This window comes from Camelina sativa, chromosome 5, assembly GCF_000633955.1.
Source record: "Camelina sativa cultivar DH55 chromosome 5, Cs, whole genome shotgun sequence".
Classification (NCBI taxonomy): domain Eukaryota; kingdom Viridiplantae; phylum Streptophyta; class Magnoliopsida; order Brassicales; family Brassicaceae; genus Camelina; species Camelina sativa.
The window spans coordinates 26,254,106-26,276,430 of record NC_025689.1 but is presented as its reverse complement, the minus strand read 5'-3'; the positions used below and the strand labels follow the sequence as shown (position 1 = coordinate 26,276,430).

The window sequence follows — 22,325 nt, the reverse complement described above, 5'->3', positions numbered from 1 at the left end:
ATATTCCATGTTGTTTTTCGAAAATTTACATTTCTCTTTTTTAATATATTGGTTTACTTTTTTAATACTTTTATATTGAAAATATTATAATTTTAAAAATGTTTCTTAATATGATTTCCCGAGACCCTTTTGACATCATTTTACAGTTTCCTTAGTATCCTTTTTATTTTTGAACAAATGTATCGTTTGTATAAACAAACTAATTAGTTGCTTTTTCTTCACGTTAAAATGCTTTTGTTTTTTGCTTGTTTGATGAACTAATCACACGTCAATTGCTTGAAATCTGTGTTTAAGAAAGTGTTAGGCACTTCCACATTAGAAAATAGATAGCTGCTTGAAAGTTTTTTTTTGTTTGACCTCTTTGCATTAACTTTTGGGCTTGTTTGCCATATAACCAAATTTGGTCAAAACTGACTAAAAAATGCTGTAAACACGTAACTGATGTGTGTTCCTCTATTACGAATGCAATTAGACGATCACAATCACTATTACTTCCTCCGCTTATTTTTTTTTGTCCTCTTTGCAGCAAAGGATTTCTCGAAGAATATATATAAATATACCCAAACCCAAATTCTTTAGATGTCGGATCCAATCTCATCTCGCAATCAATAGAGCCACAGTCTACTACTCAGCAACAGCCTGATGCTTATGATCTGGTTAGAATTATTCATAACCATCTCCTCCAACTAATCACCTTTCAAACGAATTGATCAAAACCGGTGAGTTTTTTTCACTAAACGACAATGGTGCTTTCAGAAACTTATGAATGCCAATAAAACATATACATAATATTTATAGTAAATTAAGAGGCGGCTGGGTTTCATAAAATTTAACAAATCATTATACTAATACATTACAATTCAAATAGAAATATGACATTATTATACGATATTAACCAATTTATCTGTTTAGATTTAGAAAATATACATATCAATTGATTTATGGTATTTTTGAAAGAATAGCCAAAATTATGTTCTAGAGATTTAACATCTAAAAAATAGAAATTTTTTCGGTTCTTTTATTTCTATTTTTATATAGAAACTATTGTAATGACAAAAATGTTAATTAGTGAGATGTCTAATTCCTATTGTTCGATTAAAATCCTAGGTGGACGATCTTAAGTTTATTTCCATATTTTCTGAAGTAACTTAATATAAAAAATTTTGAAAATTTTAAAAATGTTAATTAGTGAGATGGCTAATCTCTATTGGATGTTTAAAATCCTATGTGGACAGTCTTAGGAGCTCCTACTTTTATTTAGTATAATGTTCAATATTTATGTAGTTTTAACCTTTAAAAAAAATATATATATACAATAATTTGGGCCTACTCGTTAGGATAAGTTGCTTGTAAAAAAAATATCCGATCCGACTCGAGTGTCTAGCTTCTTCGTCTTCTTCTCGGTTACTACGAAAAATAACCCAAAACCCCTAAGGCCAAAGAATTCACAAAAAATGGAGATTCTCCGCAAATTCAAATTCCCCGGGAAATCCCAGTCTCCTCGGCTCTTTGGTTTTACAGTCACCGGCCTAGCTCTCACTGCCGTCACTGGCACCGCCACCGCCGTATCTGTTTTCCGGGACTCTCCTTCCAATAAAACCGCCACGGCTATAGAAGGCGTCGTCCGTTCTTCTCGCACTATCTACGCCGTTCGTATATTTCCCTATCTCTATTGGTTTTAGCATTTTCTCATTCCAATCCATTTCATTGATTCTAATTTTCTCTACTTTTGTAGATCACTCTCACCGTCGCCGATTACAAGTATAGCCTGCGTAGATTACCATCAGATTCAGATGAGTACCTTCAGAGATTAACAGAGGTTTGCAATTTATACGTTTTCTTTAACACTGATTCGAAGTTTCGGTGTTCAAATTTTACATTTCTCACATTCGTTTCATGGAATTGTAGTTTGATCAATAGCTTTAGGAGTTTATGAACAAAAGCTAGGGTCAATTCCTTTGTGGTTTCTAATAGAGTTGTGATTTGAACGTCTTATACTTGACTAGTTGTATACTGCAAAAGCAATTTGGTTTGTTTTTGTATTGTGTAGGTTCATTCACGGTCTGCAAGACGAATTCTTAAACTGTGTGAAAGTAATAAAGGTTTTTATGTGAAAGCTGGTCAGTTTGTGGCTACGTTGAAGCTTGTTCCGAAAGAGTATTCTTTGGCCCTTTCGGCGTTGCAGGACCAGGTATGAATACTATTATATTGAAGTCTTTATGTGTATTTGCGTAAACTTTTTCTGTCTTTTGATACATATGAAAGTGTTTTGTTTCACCAGGTAAATATGAGTTTGTAACTAATTGTTATATTGTTATACAGGTATGAATACTGTTATATTGAAGAAAGGACTCTAATTGTTTGTTCTATACTTCTATTTCTTATTTGTTGATCTTCTAAAAATCATTGAAGGCAGTTCCTTGTAATTTTCAAGAAATAAAACACGTTCTGACAAGCAACTTGGGTCAAAATCTCGCAGAGATGTAAGTCTTTTAAGAGTTATTCCCAAACGTACTGATTAAGCATGAGTGTCAAGTTGTACTGGTTTAACATATCTCATACATAAAACATCAGATTTTTATCTTTCGATGAGGAACCAATTGCGGCAGCATCTATTGCTCAAGTACATCATGCTGTCCTGAAGGATCATCAGGAAGTAGCAGTAAAGGTTAACTTCATTGCAAGATAAATTTTTTGGTTTGCTTATGTTCATTTTGCATGTTTTCATCATTCATTGGGGTTACTTAAAAGATTGGTTTTTAGATATGTTTTTCTCCTTTCCTGTCTATCTTACTTACCTTTAATTCATTTCTAATGCTGCTTTCTAAGACGTAAATGGGGCATAGCTTGGTCCTCTTGTTAATTTTATTTGACCAGATTCTCAATTTTTATGATTTTTTTTTTGTGATGTTAAAATAGGTGCAATACCCTGGATTGAAGCAGAACATGAAGTTAGATACAACGATCATGTCGTTCCTTTCAAAATCAGTCGCAAAGGTTCCTGTATTTTATATCTATAGCTGTTCATTACATATGAAAGGAAAGAAATATGATTTTAATGATGATGACGTCATATAACCAACTGATCTTGGATACTGGAATTTGATTTGAATAGGGTTTTTTGATATTACAATATTTGAGGTCATAGTTTTGGAGTTTGGACTTTCATTAAGATTGACAGGGAGCTGCTGTTAGCTTATTCTGCCTTGCGAAAAGCTTAGGCATGGTCATGACTTCATTCGTTTACTTCCTTCTAGTTTTATTTGTTTTGCTGGTGATTGTGAGTTTGTGACCTTAGCCTGTGTTGTTGTGGAACCTGTTAGTTAAGATCAATGATGCAATTACTTGAACTGTGTGTGCAAATCATATGCAGCCGTTTATTGTTTCTTAAAGTTCCTTCTCTTTTTTTTCCACTTCGCAGATATTTCCTGAATACAGATTTGATTGGCTAGTTTATGAATTCGTAAAGTCAATTTCCCAGGAACTTGGTCAGTAACCTAAAGCATTAGAACCAAGCACTGCATTGTGCGTATGTGTTTGTGTTTTATTCTCTAGAGTTTTGTATAGTGAATCTGATGATTTCATTTCTGCTTTAATTTTCTTGTCCACAGATTTTATACAGGAGGCAAAAAATTCGGTGAGAATTGCCAAAAACTTCAAACATAACAAAATGATTACAGTTCCCACGGTGTTTTGGGTATGGCTTGAGAATTTTCATAACTCTACCATTATCATTGATTGTCTTTGATTTTGATGTCGATTTTCCCATAGTCCCAAGACATGTTGAATTGATATTTTGTTTTCTTAATATTGTCATCCATATAAATATTCAGGAGGTCACGACCACTCAAGTCCTGACAATGCAGTTCTGCAAGGGTTTCAAGGTAATGACGTTCCAAAGTTAATCATTCATACAGTTAATATGTTATCCTAGATCTTAATTACAAGTTATTCATTTAGAAGACATAAGTGAAGAATGAAGTCTGAAGCCATCTCAAACAATTTAAATACTTAGAAAGGTTGAAATGAGATAGTATTCAAAGCTTTATAGCGAAAATGGAAAAGTTTAGTTTTTTTGTGTTAGCTATTTAACCTGTCTAGTAATAAAAAATCTATACCTGATTTTTTTTTTTTTTTTTGTCACAAATTCAAATCTATATCTGAATTTCTATGCGATAAATAATTGATAGAAATTATCTGTGATTAATTCAAAACCCGGTAGATTTTGATTTCCCCTTTGCTATAGATTTGAATTTGGGATAAATTTTCTAAACCAGGGGACCTCTTTGAGTCAGTTGTGGTTTACTTATGTAACTTAACGTTATAATATTATATTTTATATCCTTTGAGATCCTCATGCAGCTTCTAGTGTGTACTGTAATTCTTGTATGTTCAACCAACTCCAATTTCCTTAGGTTTCAGGTTGACGATGTGGAATCCCTCAAAAGCACCAATTTAAGTCCAGAAAAGGTTGGTAACGACTTCTTAGGCATAAGTTAAAAGATACAGCTTTGGCATATGGCCTGACAAATATACGCTTAGCATTAGATCTATCAAATAAACGCATAGCATTCGAGCTGTCAAATATATGTTTCTTATTTCTTTGCTGAAGCATTAAGTTTTGTTCCCATATTCTATAGGTTGCTAAAGTGTTAGTTGAAGTGTTTGCTGAAATGATATTTGTGCACGGATTCATACATGGTGACCCGCATCCTGGAAATATTCTAGTTTCTCCCGGAGGCCATAATGACTTCTCTCTAGGTACTTTTATGTTCGTAACTCAATTCGACCTCTCACTAGTTCCAGATTCTCATAATAGAACGTTCAATCTTATTCTTCAAATTCACGGTTGGATGAAAAGTTCTGCTAGACCACGGGAACTGTAAATCATTGGATGAAGGATTTAGGCGGGACTTTTGTCGGTTGTGGGAGGCTCTGATTCTTCTAGACTCAAAAAAGATACAAGAATTAGGGAAACAGTTTGGCGTTGGAAAATATGCCAAATTCTTCCCTGTCATATTCACCGGAAGAACTAGTGAAAGGTATGTGTGTACTTTTCTCTCCACCATTGTTTTGTTGTAAAGCTGGAATCGTAGACTAGACTTTTCTTTTAACAATGATGCCATTTTTGTTTTGTTTACATTTTAACATGCAAAAAGACTTATTTTTCTCCCTGCCCCTTCTTGGTAATAGCAAATCAGGACTGGGAAAAGGAATGTCTGAACAAGAGAGGCAAAAACTGAAACAGGAGGTGAAGCTTTTGAGATTGGAAGACATAACAACTTTCATGGGGTCTCTTCCACCTGACTTTCTAACCGTTCTGCGAACAGAGTACAATCCTCATCCTCGGTTTTACTATTTATTAAATCTTGAAAGAGTTTTATCCTTGTACACTTAATTTCTTGTTATATTACGTCACAGTGGACTCGTGCGGTCAATCACTTTGAAGTTAGGTGCCCCAAAACGGACGAGACTACTCGCTTATGCTAAATATGCGGTCTATGGGCTTGATTACAAACCGCCTTCTGAATCAGGTAACTGGATTTGAGAACTGTAATAGGAAGTTAGATCTTGGATAATTAGAACTTATTCAGTTTGTTTTTCCAAAGATAACGTAGTTTATGGTTTTCTATTTTCTAGATTTTGTTGAGACGTCGATCATCTCCAGATCTGTAATGCTAATGAGTTACCTCCGGTTACGTCTTATTCTGGGTAAGGAGACTACTATCCCAAACGATCAATTTATACTCTAAACTCTTTTGTGTAAATTTCAAACTATTTTTTTTTCGGGTTTCAGAATTGATGGAAGTCTTTCAAGGAATGAAGAAGCTAAAATATACCATCTACGGTTTCTATCGGCAATTCGTCAACGGTATCACAAATAGTGTAAAGCGAGTTACATGCAGAGTATGAAATTATTATGATGCAGAAATTGGTTCAAAAGTGTCTTCAAAAGTGGCATTTGATGTATTCACAAAATATCAGAACCAAGAAGTTAAGAACCCATTAAATTTGTGGGTTTGGTACTTTTTTTTCATCCCTAAATTTGGTACGCCTGAATCGATGCTTAACCTGTAGTTGCGCAGATTAAATACAACTTCATGGTATATAATTTATACAACGGTCTAGTGACATGATTTACAATGTGTCTTCCAGTTCTAATGTTGTTGATTCAGCTCCTTTTGATGCAAGCACACCCAATTTAAGGACAACAATTCTTGAAGAGGTTGACATGACATTGGAGCTAGACTGCCTAAACACATGAGGAAATGAAGTGATCGAGTTAGATTTGGCGAAGACCTGTTAGGCTGAAACCAGAGACTCTCGGTACAACGAACGAACTTTAGTTATAGAAAAACCAAGAACCGACCGCTGTAGTTGCATTGGAAGGATTTCAAAAGGTAACATAATAAAATACAAATCCATACTTGTGAAAACGTAAATATTAAATTTATTTTGACATATATGAAAATCTTAAACCTAAAATTTCTTTTATTTACTATAATTTTATCACATACAACGCTTCTATCATGAGAAAACACATCCATATGTTCATAAAATATCATTTCGAACCTATCATCATCTTCTCTATACTATCAATTTCTATCACTATCTTTTAAGTAATATTAATCTCTAGCATTATCTTCTGAATACAATTGATTTAAGGAAACTCGTATTCAGTGATGCTACAGTTTTATGATAATGCCACCAACTTAATAATTCAGGATTTTTAAATGCCTTGCAAAATCCTACTATATTAATTGAGAAATACAAATATGAAACTAATCTTATAAAATGTAAAAAATTACATTGTCATGTCATTGGTCTTAAAGCAAATGTTTAATTTTTTAGTAAGGATAAAAATATATTTTTAATATAACTAATAAATTTTTTAAATAATTATTAGCTTCCAAAGGAAAATATTAGTTTCCAAAGAAAAAAAATTATTTTCTCTCTCTAATTAATTATGGACGAAAATGACTAATTAATTTTTTTATATTGTAAACCAATCAGAATTTTAAAAACTAAGATTTTATATTTAAGTATACAATATGATTATTTTTAATAACTATATTTGCAAGATTTCGTTAAGATTTTAAATTATAATTTTCCTATCATCTTTCTTTTATTTCATTTACAAACTGTTTTGAATTATCATATTAATACATATAAATATATGATTAATAAATATGTAGATTTTTCCTACATATATATGTTGTGATTTGAATTTTTAAAAACAAAGATATATTACTCAATCTATGGAAAAATTTGTGTTTTAATATTTCTTATCGACGGGTTGGTAAAACTAAATTTATGCGGTTGATAAATTAATAAATTTTATTTGCTCACAATTACAATCTTATAGTTACTACTTCAAAATATTTCACAATAGAATAATACAAATACACAAAGAAACGATGAAAACTGCAATATACATCACACAAATTAAAATACTATAATAATCTAAAATAATTAGTATTCAAAAAATATATGTAGATTTACTAAACAATTGCAATATTAAAAATAAATACTAAACAAAATAATATTTTAAATAAAATATAACAATAATTTTTGTTATTATATTATAATTTTTGGAAAAATGTTGTCCCATGCTTTACCGCACCCACCGGATATCTCCTAGTTTGTAAGTATTTACTAGGTCAAGATCTTATAATCTTGAATCTTGATCAAGTCAAACTTAGGCAAATGAACAACAGAGCCTTAAAACTTAAAACCATAAATTAATAAACATAGTTTATATCGTCTTTTACAAAATGTGAATTTTATTGTGTACCAAATTTTTTATGTTTTCATGTACAAAAATATGTAAAATCTTATTGCATTTTTGGAACGCTGTCAATATTATCTTCTAGATACGACAATCAATTTAGATTGATCTTCTATGATGCTGCATATATACTAATTCGGTAATTATATTCCACAAAACATTACATTAAAAAAATAAAAATGTTTATAAAAAAAATGTGATCTCTCATTTTTATGCGCAAGCCAAACCACCAAAAATGATTACCGGAGTGTCGTAACTAGCATTTGATCAGCATGGTTCGTCAACTGGTCTAGATTTTATATTTCTTTATTTTGTATTTGCGTGTAAATTAGTAGACGACGTATTTAATTAGCTAGGTTACCACGTTATAATATTACGAACAAGTATTAGACACTAACTCCTATAAATAGAGGTTGATATATCTTAGGCTTATTTCTTCACACACAGCAAATCCACTGAAAACAAAGTAACTAGTGATTAATAGTCATGGCTAAGTTTTCAACCATCATCACCTTTATATTCGCTGCCCTTGTTCTGTTTGCTGTTTTTGGTGAGTAATGATCTTATCATATGCATGCATGCAAAAATATGTTTTGGATTTCATGTTTTGATGATTAACCATGTGAGATATATAAATGCAGAAGCACCTACAATGGTGGAAGCACAAAAGTGGTGCGAGAAGCCAAGTGGGACATGGTCAGGAATATGTGGAAGTAACGATGCGTGCAAGAATCAGTGCATTACACTCGAGGGCGCACTACATGGATCTTGCAACTATGTCTTCCCAGCTCACATGTGTTACTGTTACTACCCATGTTAATCGATCATATCTCTTTGGTGCTACACGTACTGTGTGTTTTATCGTTAAATAAGTCTTGTCTCATTCCACACGTTATCACATGACTTGTACAAGATATGTTTATGTTTCGTTTGTTATAATAACGTAAAGTTTTATTATGTACGTACCACAATAAAAAGCACTCATAATATGTACAAGCATAAATAAAATTTATGTGTTAGATATGGGCAAATCTTTTGTATTTTATCCAACGTTTGCATAATGATCTCCGACTCGACTACGAATTATCTAGTTAACCAACAAAATATAACGTAAGACTTTTGTTTGTCGTAACTAATATTACAGTTCAATAAAACGTGGTTACTACTTATAGCTCAAGATGTTTTATAAAATCTGGAAAAAAACATACCATTCAAAAACATAATTTGTCGATATTTGGTTTAGTTAACCCATACTTAAACTTGTCGTAATATTACTACTAACAAAACTACGTGTACAATAAAACGTACTACTACAATAAATAAAAGACATACCCTAAAAAATGTCAAACATCACACGTCTTTTTTTTTCCTCGTATGTTTTTTTAATAATACTACTAGAAAGGATAGATGTAGATACTATAGATGCCATAAAAATAATTTAGTATCCATGAAAACATAACTCGAAAGAAATAAACAAAGCTCTAAGATACATGAGAAAGCTCAATGAAGAAACACCGGTTAGAATGCACAATATATCGATCGAAACCAGGGTATCTCTCAAATAAGTTGAACTTTAATTTGACTTCTGTTCGGACAAGAAAGAAACAAGATACAATGGCAAAATCTCCTGAATTCTCTGGACATAACGATGTAAATTTTTGCGACCAACAGATACCTCGTTAAAACCATGAACTGACTAGACCTCGATTAAGTTTTGAATGTGGAGAAAAGAACTGGATAAGTATCTTGACCGGGAATATGCCAAACTTGAGAAGGAATAGCACACAACTGAAATGGAGAGATCACCATAAACCCCATCAAGAAACGAGAACCAATTCAGCAAGACAACGAAATAAATAAGACTATCTATTAATCTTGTGTATTAATTTGTCAATTGTGCACCCCAAAAAAAAGAAAAAACTGTCAATTAAAGTCTTAATGTACTAATGATCCTACCATTTTAGTACTTAGGGTCGAACCACAATGAGAAATCAACTATCCTTTCATGGAAATTGTCGTTTGATCAATGGCTTTAGGAGTTTATGAACCAAAGCTAGGTCAATTTGCTTCTAGTTTCTAGTAGAGTTGTGATTTGAACGTCTTATACTTCACTAGTTAATTGTATACTGCAAAAGGAATTTGGTTTTTGTTTTGGATTTTGTAGGTTCTATGCTATGTAAAAATAATTATCTGAGTATTTTTTTGTAATTCACCATGAAACTTTTTTACAGTTAAACATGCTGAATCTGGAACTAATAAAAGTCATTATTGATACAATTGGAAGCTATATATTCTTAGAACCTTGTGAATGAAGAAAATAAATAGACTAATATTTTAAAGCGATCTATAAATCAAGTCGATAAGTATTTCAAGTTCTCAGAAATAGCGAACCAAGTGTCGGCCTAAATTAAGCCTAAAAACAGAGAAAAAACAGAGATATGATTTTTTAAAACCATACACTGTGGTTACTCCACCATTATAAAACATCCATATCTTCGTAAAATATCGTTTTCGACATGTAATTATCGTCTCAATATAACAATCAATTCATACTGCTATTATATGATGCTGTCTTTACTAATTCCACCCAGTGACCGAACTATTACATGGATTATTTTAGATAATAATAATTATAAATAAAAATATCTAGCAAAGTTCTGTTTACTTGGTCATAGTTCCTTTTTTGTTTTTTTTTTGCGTAAGCCAATATATGTAATTTGTTGTAAGGATTTAAGTTTTGTGGTCTATGTAACAATATCGATACTACTTACCAAATAATTTTCAATTAATTTCCTGTAGACTTATAAGGTATACATGCATGAAGCTTATGTGCTTTTATTTGCATAAATTATATAGAGAAAATTGGAGGTTTAGTACATTTTTAAAATTTAATTGGAGAATTAGTACATTCACTATTTAAAATTGGTAAAACACACACTTTCATTATTTACTACTATTTGAATTATTTCTTAATCCTCTACTAATCATTTTATTTATAAATGTGCCATTGAAATTAAATATATATATATATATATATATATATATATATATTTAATTAAATTATCCCTTGAATCTAATAACTATAATACTATACAATATATATATATATATATATTTAATTTTTTTACAGATCTAAAAAATCTATGTTTTTTTCTTTCTAATTTGATATGTATTTTGTATGATGATTATATTTGATAATGTTAAATATTTTTTAGAAATTTTGTATCCGTACATTTATTAAGTGTACAGGTGTCTGTACAGGTGTCTGTACATATTATAATGTGTACAGATATCAAGTGTACAAATGAATAATAATACACAAGTTTTACCCATACAATTCATTTAATGTACTTATATATATATATATGTTTTTATCCGTACAGCTGATATATAATATATTCAATATGAATGAAATAAAAATATTTACATGTGTGTAATAAATCTGTACACTAAGGGGGGTGTATTCAACTTGACATTTTAGGTGATTTGTATAAAAGTTACAAATCCTATGTTATTTAATCATGAATTTTAAAAAGTCTCCTGAAATCCACTGTTATTGAACTGATGATTTAAAAATCTACTTTAAAATCCACTGTTATTCAAAATAGTTTGTGGATTTGGATTTTAATAAGTTTTAGGGATTCTGGAGGATTTGAGAAGATTTTTTTAGTTAAAAATACAGAAATCCAAATCTCATGGTTTTAGGTGGGATTTGGTAGAATTTTACCATAAATCATATCAACTTCCCTAAAATCTATCAAAATTCCAAATTTCCTAAATCCCATAGAATTATTCAAAATCATTATTTCAATACATCCCCCTAAATATATTGTACGGTGTCTTTTATGCAGCTACCCTTTTGTAATTTTACACTACTACACTATACCCCACTTTCTTATCTATCTCACATCTTATCTATCTCACATATCTTTTATTACACAAATAGTAAAACTCATTTATTTCTCCAATTATAAATTGTAAATGTACTACAATTCCAATTAAGTTTTGAAAATGTACTATTTTGCCAACAAACCCAATTATATAATACATATATTTTTTTTATGGTGGAACTGATTTAGAAGGCGTTGAAGTAGATCTAAATTTTGGATCTACTAATTGTACGTACTTAGCATATTGTATTTTCCTATAGGTTTCTATAGTCTTATTTTTTTTCCTTCCAATAACTTTATTAAGAATCATGGTCACAATCGTTGTTTACGGCTGCTAGTAAAAACTGAGGACAAGTATGGTACAAAGCATACATTTGAGTGCTATTAATAGCTGTTTTAGCAAGTAAATCTGCACAGATGTTATGTTCTCGATGGTGGAATGTAAAACGTATACTAGTAAACCGTGTACACCATCCGCGGATTGTCTCCAGATAATGCTGCAGTCGAGGATATGATCCATGGTTATTAAGGGTTTTATTCACCACTTCATTGTCACCTTCGAATTCTACCGATCGATATCCCAATGCCCAAGCTGATTGGATAGCCCATATTAGCGCTGTACATTCCGCTTCCTCTATTATTGCTCGGCCTTGGTATTTCCCCATCCATCTATCAAGGAATATGCCATTTGTGTTCCGTATTAATCAACCTAAGCCAGAGTGTTTGTCCCCTTCATGGTGAGAAAGATCATAATTACATTTTACCCAACCATCATTCGGTTTTTTCCATTTAACTCTTCGAGGGCGGGGGCATTGTTGCACAGTTGATTTTCCTACATAAGGTTGCTCCTCTGTTGTATGCTGTTTAGCCATTCTTCTGTATCAGTGATAGCGTTCTTGGCTATGTCAGTGATGTCTATCATTCTATGGTTAAACACTAGATCATTTCTGCTCTTCCAAATTCTCCACATTAGCCAAAAGGGAGCATAGCGATGTATCAGACTACTACCAGAATCTTGATGAAGATGAAATAGATACCTTAGTTTATCTTCAACGGTTATATGTGGGTCTCCAATCAAATTGGTGGGTATTCCAATCAGTCTCCATATAGGTATCACTTGAGGACAGGAGAAAAATGTATGATCACTGGCTTCAAAGGTCATACAACAGCGTGAGCAATAGGGATACACATTGATATCACGCCGTCTTAGATTATCCGCCACCCCAATTATGTGTGATGCAAGGTGTCAAAGGAAATGTTTAAGCTTAGGCATTATGTGCAGCCGCCGTATCTGAGCAGCAATGTCTGGGTTGGTTGCAAGCGGCGCTGCAGGAGCGTCTTCATCTCTATCCAAACTTAGTGCCTTCCAATAGCCAGATTTATCTGTATACATCCCGTTTTTTGTTCCGCTCCAAATATAGGAATCCATCGTTGGGTCCAATCCCAATTTAGTTAGCCGCCCATTGCCTATACAATACTGTATTCCGTTCTGTAACACTTCACGCCCAAATCTAAGTGAATTCCATCCATAGGAAGGCTTAGTTCCTCTCGATGCTGAAAAGAAAGTCGTATCTCTAAAGTATCGTGCTTTAAGCAAACGGTAAATAAGACTATCTGGTCGCTGGAGTATTTTCCAAGCTTGATTGGCTAACAAAGCTTGATTAAAAAGGTGGAACTCCCTGAAACCTAAACCTCCTTCATTCTTTGGTGTAACCATTTTATTCCATGCTACCCATGAAATTTTCTTTTTTTCTTGTGTTGAACCCCACCAGAATCTGGCTGTCAAACTATCCAATTCAGAACATAGCTCCTTTGGTAGCTCAAAGCAATTCATTGAGTATACTAGCATAGCAAATGCCACGGACTTTATAAGTGTTTCTTTACCCGCTGTGTTGAGAAACATTGTTTGCCATCCATCTGTTTTCTGTTTGACTTGTGTATGGATATATTGTCGCGTTTCTATAGTCATATTAAGTGAGAATTTTTTTAAAAAAATGTAATAAGATTTACATTTTTTACATTTCTTTTACATAAAAAAAAAACGATACACAGTATTATAACCACATATTGTATAGACGATAATAAACTATGTTTATCAATATAACTTAGAAGATAGAGATAGAAATTGATGGTATTTGATAATTTCTCGTGATAAAAACGTTGGAGTGTAACACCTAAAGGCCATGCTCATTACCAGTCATTAGACTCCACCCTCGGCCGACATAATTAATTAATTCACTTCTTTAGAAGGATCGAAAGATTTATCGACTAGCCATGCATGTACGTAGTTTGATTTATTATGTCATGTATCCCTCATTCGCTCGATCTCAAAACAATTGCCAAATAAATTCTCTAAAATTACACCAAATTTGGTACATAAAGAGCACATTCAATATATCTAAAATAATTGTTACAGAATAATCATATATCCTATCCATAGTCACAATACTAAGACCAAGTTTATCGGTAGTCTTTAAGTAGGGGAGTTCTTAAATATTTTATGAATTAATTGTGTACTGTTTGGAATATAAGAACCCATGATTTCTTAGATAAAATTTTCTCTTTTATTGGTAGATTCTTATTTTGGGTCTCTTATTTTTGAAAAACTGTTTTTTTAAATTTAAAAAATTAAAATAGAATAGAAGTGGTATAAATGTGTAAACATTTAAGATTTTATAAAATTAGAAAATATTGCATTTTAATTAATTTTCAAACATACAAAACATAATAAAAACATTAATACATATTACAATAGAAGTGCAATTTATATATGGAGAGAATGATTAATTTTAATACTGACTTGAAAATATTGCATTTAATTAATTTTTAAACCTACAAAACATAAAAGCATATTAAAAATAGAAATACAAATCATAAATGGAAAAAAGATTAATTGTAATATTCTGTTTGACCAACAGAAATCTGACACGTATGGTCTCTTAGATTAGATTTGGGTATACTATATAAGAGGCTCCCTTATATTTTTTCTTTTCTTTTGAATTATTTTTTTCCTTCAAAATACTATGAACCTCTCTATGAACCCCTGATAAACATGCTCTAATTAGTAAAAGTAACTCATATTACCGTAGCAATACTATGTGTAATGTTTACGTACTTGACATGAGTGTACAAATATAGGAGTTGTTTTATTTTATGACACGTTATAAACAAGAGTGTATATATATGTTCTAATAGCATGATACAATTTCGACTAACCAAATAAAATGATAGTAATCGAAATTTTTATCCGGATCGATGTTTTTCTATCTACGGGAATGATTCGATACCCACAACAAAGTGGATCGTTGCCTATGGATAACATCGTTACCTTATTTTCCTCGGGACAACTCCTTTTCAAATAAAAATGACTAGACCACCACAATTTAGTTCTTGTACACGCATTTGATTTTAGGGACTTTAGTTTTTGATTTGTACGTGACAGACTGACAGTAACACTCACGTTTACTTTATATTGTTTAAGTTTATAATCTATAGCCTTTCTGTGTCACATTTTATATGATAAATATACATGTTGAAGGTTAATAAGGCTTCTAATTCCGCTATAATATAGTTTTTGCGAGGAAGATTTGGGAGGCGTCGAAGCCGCTCTAAGTATTGGCTCTTCTAGTTCTTTTTATTTTATTTCCACAAATCATTACATAAAAAATGTTAAAAATGATGATCGGAGTGTCGTAACTAGCATTGATCAGCATGGTTTGTCAATTGGTCTAGATTTTATATTTCATTATTTTGTAATTTGCGTGGAAATTAGTAGACGACGTGTTTAATTAGCTAGGTTACCACGTTACTATATCACGAACGAGTATTAGACACTAGCTCCTATAAATAGAGGTTGATCTTAGGCTTATTTCCTCACACACAACACATCCATTGAAAACAAAGTAACTAGTAATTAATAGTCATGGCTAAGTTTTCAACCATCATCACTTTTATATTCGCTGCCCTTGTTCTGTTTGCTGTTTTTGGTGAGTAATGATCTTATCATATGCATGCATGCAAAAATATGTTTTAGATTTCATATTTCATTTATGTTTTGATGATTAACCATGTGAGATATATAAATGCAGAAGCACCTACAATGGTGGAAGCACAAAAGTGGTGCGAGAAGCCAAGCGGGACATGGTCAGGAATATGTGGAAGTAACGATGCGTGCAAGAATCAGTGCATTACACTCGAGGGCGCACAACATGGATCTTGCAACTATGTATTCCCAGCTCACATGTGTTACTGTTACTACCCATGTTAAGCGATCATATATCTTTGGTGCTACATGTACTGTGTGTGTCTTCGGTAAATAAGTCTTGTTTCATTCCACAAGTTATATCACATGACTTGTACAAGACACTGTAATACTGTATGTTTGTGTTCGTTGTTATAACGTAAGGTTTTATGTACCACAATAAAAAGCACCAAAAAATATATACAATATAAATAAAATTTGGTCTTGAAAATTCACATTTTATCAAAAAAAAATAGTGATCTTTCTGTTCCATATGCGCAAATCTTTTGTGGACCATGGTGGACAACGCAACAAAGAGCTTGCGACGACGAATAAGTAAGCTGCAGAAGGCGGTAATAGGATAACGGTGACAGCAGGCCCAGCCCACAGGGGAAGCAAGTGAAGCCAAGGATTCGGGCCTAAATTTTTAAAAGCCTTTTTCACTTAATTAAAAGACCTTTTTTATTTTAAAGATATGTATAAGGGCTTTTTTATTTACATGTAAAAGACCTTTTTTCCTTTTTAAAATATGTAAAAGGCTTTAAAATATCAAGTTATGGCCTCTATAGAAAACCTATAATTTTTGTCATAGGTGAAAAAGACACATTTTTAGATTTTTACGTAGGGCCATCATGAATGTTGGGCCGGCACTGGGTGACAGACAAGGCTATGTCTTCTCTGTTTATTTTCATCCTTCGGATGAACCTTTATGAAACAACCTTGCATTAAACATTGGGATGTTGTCGTAAGTATTGTTCGATATCTTATAGGATGTCCTGGTCAAGGTAATTGTCTTGAGTGAAAATTGAGAATTACAGTTCACGTACGGCTTATTGCAATTCCGACTGGTCGGCCTGTCCTATGCCTCAGCGATCAATTACAAGTTTTATTATCATGTACATGGGAGATTCACCTGTTGCTTGGAAGATGAAGAGACAGGATGTGGTGTCATTTTCTTCGGCTTTAGCTGAGTATCGCTCGATGAGTTTCACTACCTGTGTATTAAAATGGAATAGAGAACTACTTGTGTGTTTTGGTGTCTCTCATCCGCAACTTATGCGTTTATTTCGCGACAATAAGTGTTGGGATACAATCCAAGTCCCACATCTGAAGTTTGAAGGGACTATCATTAATATATAAAGGGTTAGGGTCAATCTACTAATTGCCAATTGGTTTTTAGTTAGAAGCCCAAGATAAGCCCAAATTTAATATGGTATCAGAGCCCAATGTTAAAATTCTGATGGACTTAGAGCCCAAGGTTAAAAATTCTGGTGGACCTAGAAAAGTGGATACGGACATGCCTATTGTTAACCCTAGTAATGGGGGCCCAAGAAAGGGTTTATTATCGGTCCAAGTGGGATCGGTTTGAGATGGAGTTATCATCTCGAGGAGGCGTGTTAATATTCCACATGTGGTCCTTGGTTTGAAGGGGAGATTGTTGGGATACAATCCAAGTCCCACATCTGAAGTTTGAAGGGACTATCATTAATATATAAAGGGTTAGGGTCAATCTACTAATTGCTAATTGGTTTTTAGTTAGAAGCTCAAAATAAGCCCAAATTCAATAATAAGACAGTCTAACATATTGCTGCTAATCTAGTATTTAGTAAGAGGACAAAGCATATCGAAAATGACTATTAGGTTACTTCATTTTTGATGAAATAAATAATGGCTCATTAGTTACGGTTCATCTAAGTACCACAGAGCAACTGCCATATATGATATATCTCATCCATTGGATTGCAGCTAGAAGAGATGAATGGCTTTTTCATTTCTTTTTAAAGTTCGACCGAGACTAATTGGATAATTCAGATTAGTTCAATAAAACTTGGTTATCTATTTACAAATCGAAAACTAACATTTCAAATGTATACACTAAATTAGCTTAGGATGTTTGGCAAAGAGGTCAAACTTTATGGATTGTAAAATGAAGTGATCAGAAATCTGGAACGGTCCCATTTGAACTATTATTTGTTTTATTGGTAACTTATATAATTATGGTAAAATAATTTTACTTACGTCTACTCCTGTCCCAAATTAAAAGATGTTGTAGACAATCCCACAAAGGTTAAGAAATAGTATTTTTAAAAACCTAGATATCATTTAATAATTAGTTAAAAAAAAAAAGTTCAACTAATCAAAAAAAAAAAGAGTCAAAAATACCAAACATGAAATTTAGTATAAAATTTTTTAGAACATCATATTCTTATAAACTAAAAAAAAAAACTTCTTATAAATCTTATATTATGGATCAGAGTGAGTATTTATTTACAAAAAAAAAATGTTTGCTCTGCCATGGAACAACTTGGTCATCATCAACTCTTCTTTGGAACAACATACTCAACTTTCTTATACCGTTTCTTTTTTCTTTGCTGAAATCAATATGTAAACAAAAACCTACATCACAATGAAACACATCAAAGATATCACACAATTCTCCAACACAAGACACAAGATAATTCTATCTTGTAAAGAGACATTTCAAAAACATCACAGACATAACACTAAAATACTTCATAAAATCCGTTTAGGAAAGTCGTCCTAAATTTTCAATAATGCTTCCTGAATTTTAGACAATGCTTAATTCAATCAATATTTATGTGAGAAACTCTATGATATTAACATATGAATAAAATTCCAAAGTAATAGGGAAATAGACCTCTAAAAGTAACACTAGCAGTTACCATTCTAATAAAACCATTCCAAATCTGTCTAGCTTAAATAGATGGGACAGTTCTAAGACTGAAGCTTCTTCAAGAAACAATCAGACCAGTACAAGAAAAACATAGAAAGGAGAAAAAAAAACTAAAACCTCAAATAGAAGAAGTAAAAACAAACAAACCTCATCTCAATTCTCAGGAACTCCAACTTCACCATCTTGATCTCTTGTTGAATATCCTTTGGATCTTTACCATCCACAGTACACCCAACAGAAACACAAGTCCCCAAGATCTCTCTCACTAAACCACTAAGTTCCTTAGCATTAGATATAGGCCTCATGATCCTAGCGATCTCAATCACAACATCAAACGTTATGTTTAATGTTCTTCACCTTCTTCTTATCTCTCTACAGCTCTTTTAACGCCATCATGACCATTGCCGCTGCCGACAAACCATTGTGACCTTTGCATGACGGTTTTGTACCCAACATCACCGCCGTCGATGGTTCAGCACCGTTAGCCTCTCTTTAATTCGACCTTGAAGTAAAATTTCAAAAGATTTTATCAAATCCACATTGTTAAAAAGTAGAACTAACCAAAAATGAAAAAATTGCAGGGGAGAAGAACACAATCTCTGGAGGATTCGCTTCGACTTAAAAGTAACAACACAAAGGATGAGATTACGAGATAGATGTAGAAAGGGGATAGGGTGGAGTTCGTGAGAATCAGCAATAAGAATTAGGCCTATCGCAAGTGAGATCACAAGAATTGGGGTTATCTCCATTTTAGATCTTTCGTGAGAGGTTAGATAAAAAGAAGACATGAAACAAAGAAATTATGTCAATTATTTCCTATTTTTTAGATTTTCCCTAATTATTATGTTAATTAATAAATGCTAGTTTAGACGGAGGACGGGGGTATGGAGGGTCCATCCGCTAGTTCCCTTTCCTCTCGGACAACTCCAGGAAGTTCTGTCTCTCTTCCTTCGGATTTTTTGGGGTATCGATGCTTTGTTGACGGCTCCTGGAAGGAGTCCGATGTGTTTTCAGGTGCAGGATGGTTCTGTATAGTGAGATTCCCCTCTACTCAGAGCTACCAATTACAGGCGCAGTCTTTCCCCACTACACGCTGAAGTTGAAGCTTTTATGTGGGCCATGCGATGTATGATTGGACATGATTTCCGGGAGGTGACGTTTTTTACGGACTGTTCCGACTTGGTGAAGATGGTGTCTTCTCCTTACGAATGGCCGGCCTTTGCACCGTATCTAGACGACATAAAGATGGACAGGGAGGAGTTCTCTTCTTTTTCTTTGGTTTATGTTTCTCGTAATGCTAATGTTAGGTCGGACTCTTTAGCATGCCAAGCGCGTGAAAGTTTGCACCATATTTTATTTGTAAACGATTTTCCACCAAATTGGCTTGTTTGAGCTAATTTTCTTGTTGACAAAAAAATAATAATAATAAATGCTAGTTTTGGAAAATTTGAGAATGTGCTAGTTTTAGAATAAAAACTTAGATTAGTGTTATTGAAGGGTATTTCTCATTTTTCAATATGTATTTCGCTCTTTTGATATTTTTTGTGAAAACCAGGAAAAACGGCTTTTACATACCTGGACAATTTCAATGTGTTCGATTCATACATTAGACCATTGACTGTGCGAAAACATACATAGACTTTAAAATTTTTGAATTTCATACATGAATTTTTTATTTTGTGCCTAAACATTCAAAAATGTGTTTAATGCTTAGCACTGTTAATCTCACCGTTAAGTCACGCTGACGTGGATTCCACGTGTGTAGACTGAATGAAATGGTCGTTGTTTAAAAATACAAAAATATGTAGCACGTTAGGCTCGAACTGCAGAAGCTAAAACCTAATAAGAACTCCTTAACAACTCTGACGAGACTAATTTTTGAGACATAATGAACAACAGTTGCCTATATATATAGTCATTTATATCTTCCTCTTCTTCTCTTCTTCTCTTTTCATGGCTGGCTCGTGAAAAGGTTATCCAACAACAACAATGGCGAACAAATCTTCTATTCCACAAGCTGTCAACATCATTATAAAAAAAGACAAACTTTTCAACAACCATTAAAAAGACAAGCTTTAATTCAACAAATATGAAATCAAAAATTCCTAAAATTGATCTAAACCTAGTTGAATTTGATCAAAACTGGTTAGACCCAGAAAATGAATTCAGATATTAGACGGCAGCGAAGTAAGTGATTTAATGATTATGGTGTTGTATCTAGATTTGAGTTTTAGTTTATTGATCCAATTGCAGATTATGGATTTTGAAGGATTTCGAGGCTGAGGAGAACAATTATGGTTCTGGGCCTTCTGGCGTTGCCAATTTCACCGTGATTATCTCCGGCGGTGTTCTTACTCTCGTTTTTGAGTCGGGTTGCGACAACGGCAGCGGAGCAAGTGATTTTCGCCATTGTTGTCGAACAATTTGTATGTGCCAGCCATGGAAAGAGAAGAAGAACGAAGAAGAGAAATAATAATATAAATGTTTCAATATATTTTAATAAGTTGTTGTGTCCCAGTGGTTAAGGAGCGGTTGTTAGGTTTACTTTCTGCAGGTTCGAGCCTAGCTTGTTACATCTTTTTATTTTTATTTTTATTTGACTAACACGACGTCATTTGATTTTCTCTGCACACGTGGATTCCACGTCAGATTGTAGCTTGTTACATCTTTTTATTTTTATTTTTATTTGACTAACACGACGTCATTTGATTTTCTCTGCACACGTAGATTCCACGTCAGATTGGCCTAACGGCGAGATTAACAGAGTTATTTATTATTCACGTTTTTGTATATTTTAGCACAAAATTATAAATTTAGGTATGAAATTCAAAAATTTTAAAGTCCATGTATGTTTTCGCACAGTCAATAGTCCGATGTATGTACGTAGTGGAATTGTCCAGGTATGTAAAAGCCGTTTTTCCGTGAAAAGCACTCCGATTCTACACAACTTTTTGCTTTTCGTCTTCCCTTTTCTGTTCCCAAATCTTCCTTTAATTAGTTTTTAATTGCTCTCAGGTTGGGCTTTTGTTTTTCTCTAGTCTCTACTATAACTATTCCCCAAACTAAGAGCATTGCGTTTGTCTTGCCTGGTTCAGTTCGGTTTTTGTATGAATTGTAATTGGTCAAAGCTTTTTGGTGTAATGAAAACTGAAGTCGAGTAAGGCTGGGTGAGTGTATTATGGTAAAACCTACGTGAATTTATAACCTAAAAGACCCTAATACATCTAATTTCATGAACCGATAGAAAAGGATATGATCAACCAATCCGAAACATAAAATTGAGTTCTGGATAAAAATGGAAACATGTCTCAATAATTTGGAAACGTTATAAGAGAGGAAACAAATCGTTCTCAACATTCCTCTCTACCAAAGTTACATTTTTTTTATTCCTTCCGATCCCAACCAACCCCCACCAACCATGTAAGAAACTGAGGCACTGAAACGTTCGAATTTTTACCAAATTTTCTTCACTTTCTTAAGCTTTGACGCCTAGTCTTGCTTTGAGCTCAGCAGCGACTGCATCAATGAACTCCTCCGTGTTCAAGTAAGTGTCCCTCGAGAGCCTGGAAACAAAACAACAACAAATCATAAATCTAAGTAATCTTTGATTAGAACATGGAACTATAGGCGGAAGAAGAATCGTTGAATTAATTACTTTGAGCCGTGAATGATGAGTGCAAGATCTTTGGTCATTTTTCCTGACTCCACTGT

General features: G+C 32.9%; 4 protein-coding genes across 4 annotated transcripts in view; 3 read left to right on the top strand and 1 right to left on the bottom strand.

Annotated features, from left to right (window-relative positions):
* LOC104787610 (uncharacterized aarF domain-containing protein kinase 1-like) lies at positions 1,337 to 6,134 on the top strand. Its single transcript, XM_010513217.2, has 16 exons — positions 1,337 to 1,649; positions 1,736 to 1,819; positions 2,051 to 2,191; positions 2,413 to 2,483; positions 2,575 to 2,668; positions 2,920 to 2,997; positions 3,422 to 3,488; positions 3,612 to 3,697; positions 3,834 to 3,884; positions 4,423 to 4,470; positions 4,641 to 4,761; positions 4,862 to 5,042; positions 5,194 to 5,331; positions 5,422 to 5,534; positions 5,641 to 5,712; positions 5,798 to 6,134. The coding sequence occupies exons 1-16, from the start codon at positions 1,455 to 1,457 to the stop codon at positions 5,911 to 5,913; spliced, it is 1,656 nt and encodes a 551-aa protein (XP_010511519.1). The 5' UTR covers positions 1,337 to 1,454; the 3' UTR covers positions 5,914 to 6,134.
* LOC109133117 (defensin-like protein 17) lies at positions 8,248 to 8,745 on the top strand. The gene is made up of 2 exons (XM_019246038.1): positions 8,248 to 8,339; positions 8,431 to 8,745. The coding sequence occupies exons 1-2, from the start codon at positions 8,276 to 8,278 to the stop codon at positions 8,607 to 8,609; spliced, it is 243 nt and encodes an 80-aa protein (XP_019101583.1). The 5' UTR covers positions 8,248 to 8,275; the 3' UTR covers positions 8,610 to 8,745.
* On the top strand, positions 15,544 to 16,153 carry LOC104787609 (defensin-like protein 17). Its single transcript, XM_010513216.1, has 2 exons — positions 15,544 to 15,665; positions 15,768 to 16,153. The coding sequence occupies exons 1-2, from the start codon at positions 15,602 to 15,604 to the stop codon at positions 15,944 to 15,946; spliced, it is 243 nt and encodes an 80-aa protein (XP_010511518.1). The 5' UTR covers positions 15,544 to 15,601; the 3' UTR covers positions 15,947 to 16,153.
* LOC104787608 (cytosolic isocitrate dehydrogenase [NADP]-like) overlaps positions 21,866 to 22,325 on the bottom strand; it is a 5,032-nt gene continuing 4,572 nt past the window's right edge. The window contains exon 15 of the mRNA XM_010513214.2: positions 21,866 to 22,177. Coding sequence (XP_010511516.1) covers positions 22,090 to 22,177 — 88 coding nt within the window. The 3' untranslated portion in view covers positions 21,866 to 22,089. The remainder of the gene's footprint in view (positions 22,178 to 22,325) is intronic.

What these genes read in the sequence shown, in the direction of transcription:
- LOC104787610 (XM_010513217.2), top strand. Translation starts at nt 1,455, where the DNA reads ATGGAGATTCTCCGCAAATTCAAATTCCCCGGGAAATCCCAGTCTCCT. An exon ending in GGTCAAAATCTCGCAGAGAT is followed by an intron (nt 2,484 to 2,574) that starts GTAAGTCTTTTA and finishes ATAAAACATCAG; the next exon opens with ATTTTTATCTTTCGATGAGG. An exon ending in CCAATTTAAGTCCAGAAAAG is followed by an intron (nt 4,471 to 4,640) that starts GTTGGTAACGAC and finishes CATATTCTATAG; the next exon opens with GTTGCTAAAGTGTTAGTTGA.
- LOC109133117 (XM_019246038.1), top strand. Translation starts at nt 8,276, where the DNA reads ATGGCTAAGTTTTCAACCATCATCACCTTTATATTCGCTGCCCTTGTT. An exon ending in TGTTCTGTTTGCTGTTTTTG is followed by an intron (nt 8,340 to 8,430) that starts GTGAGTAATGAT and finishes ATATAAATGCAG; the next exon opens with AAGCACCTACAATGGTGGAA.
- LOC104787609 (XM_010513216.1), top strand. Translation starts at nt 15,602, where the DNA reads ATGGCTAAGTTTTCAACCATCATCACTTTTATATTCGCTGCCCTTGTT. An exon ending in TGTTCTGTTTGCTGTTTTTG is followed by an intron (nt 15,666 to 15,767) that starts GTGAGTAATGAT and finishes ATATAAATGCAG; the next exon opens with AAGCACCTACAATGGTGGAA.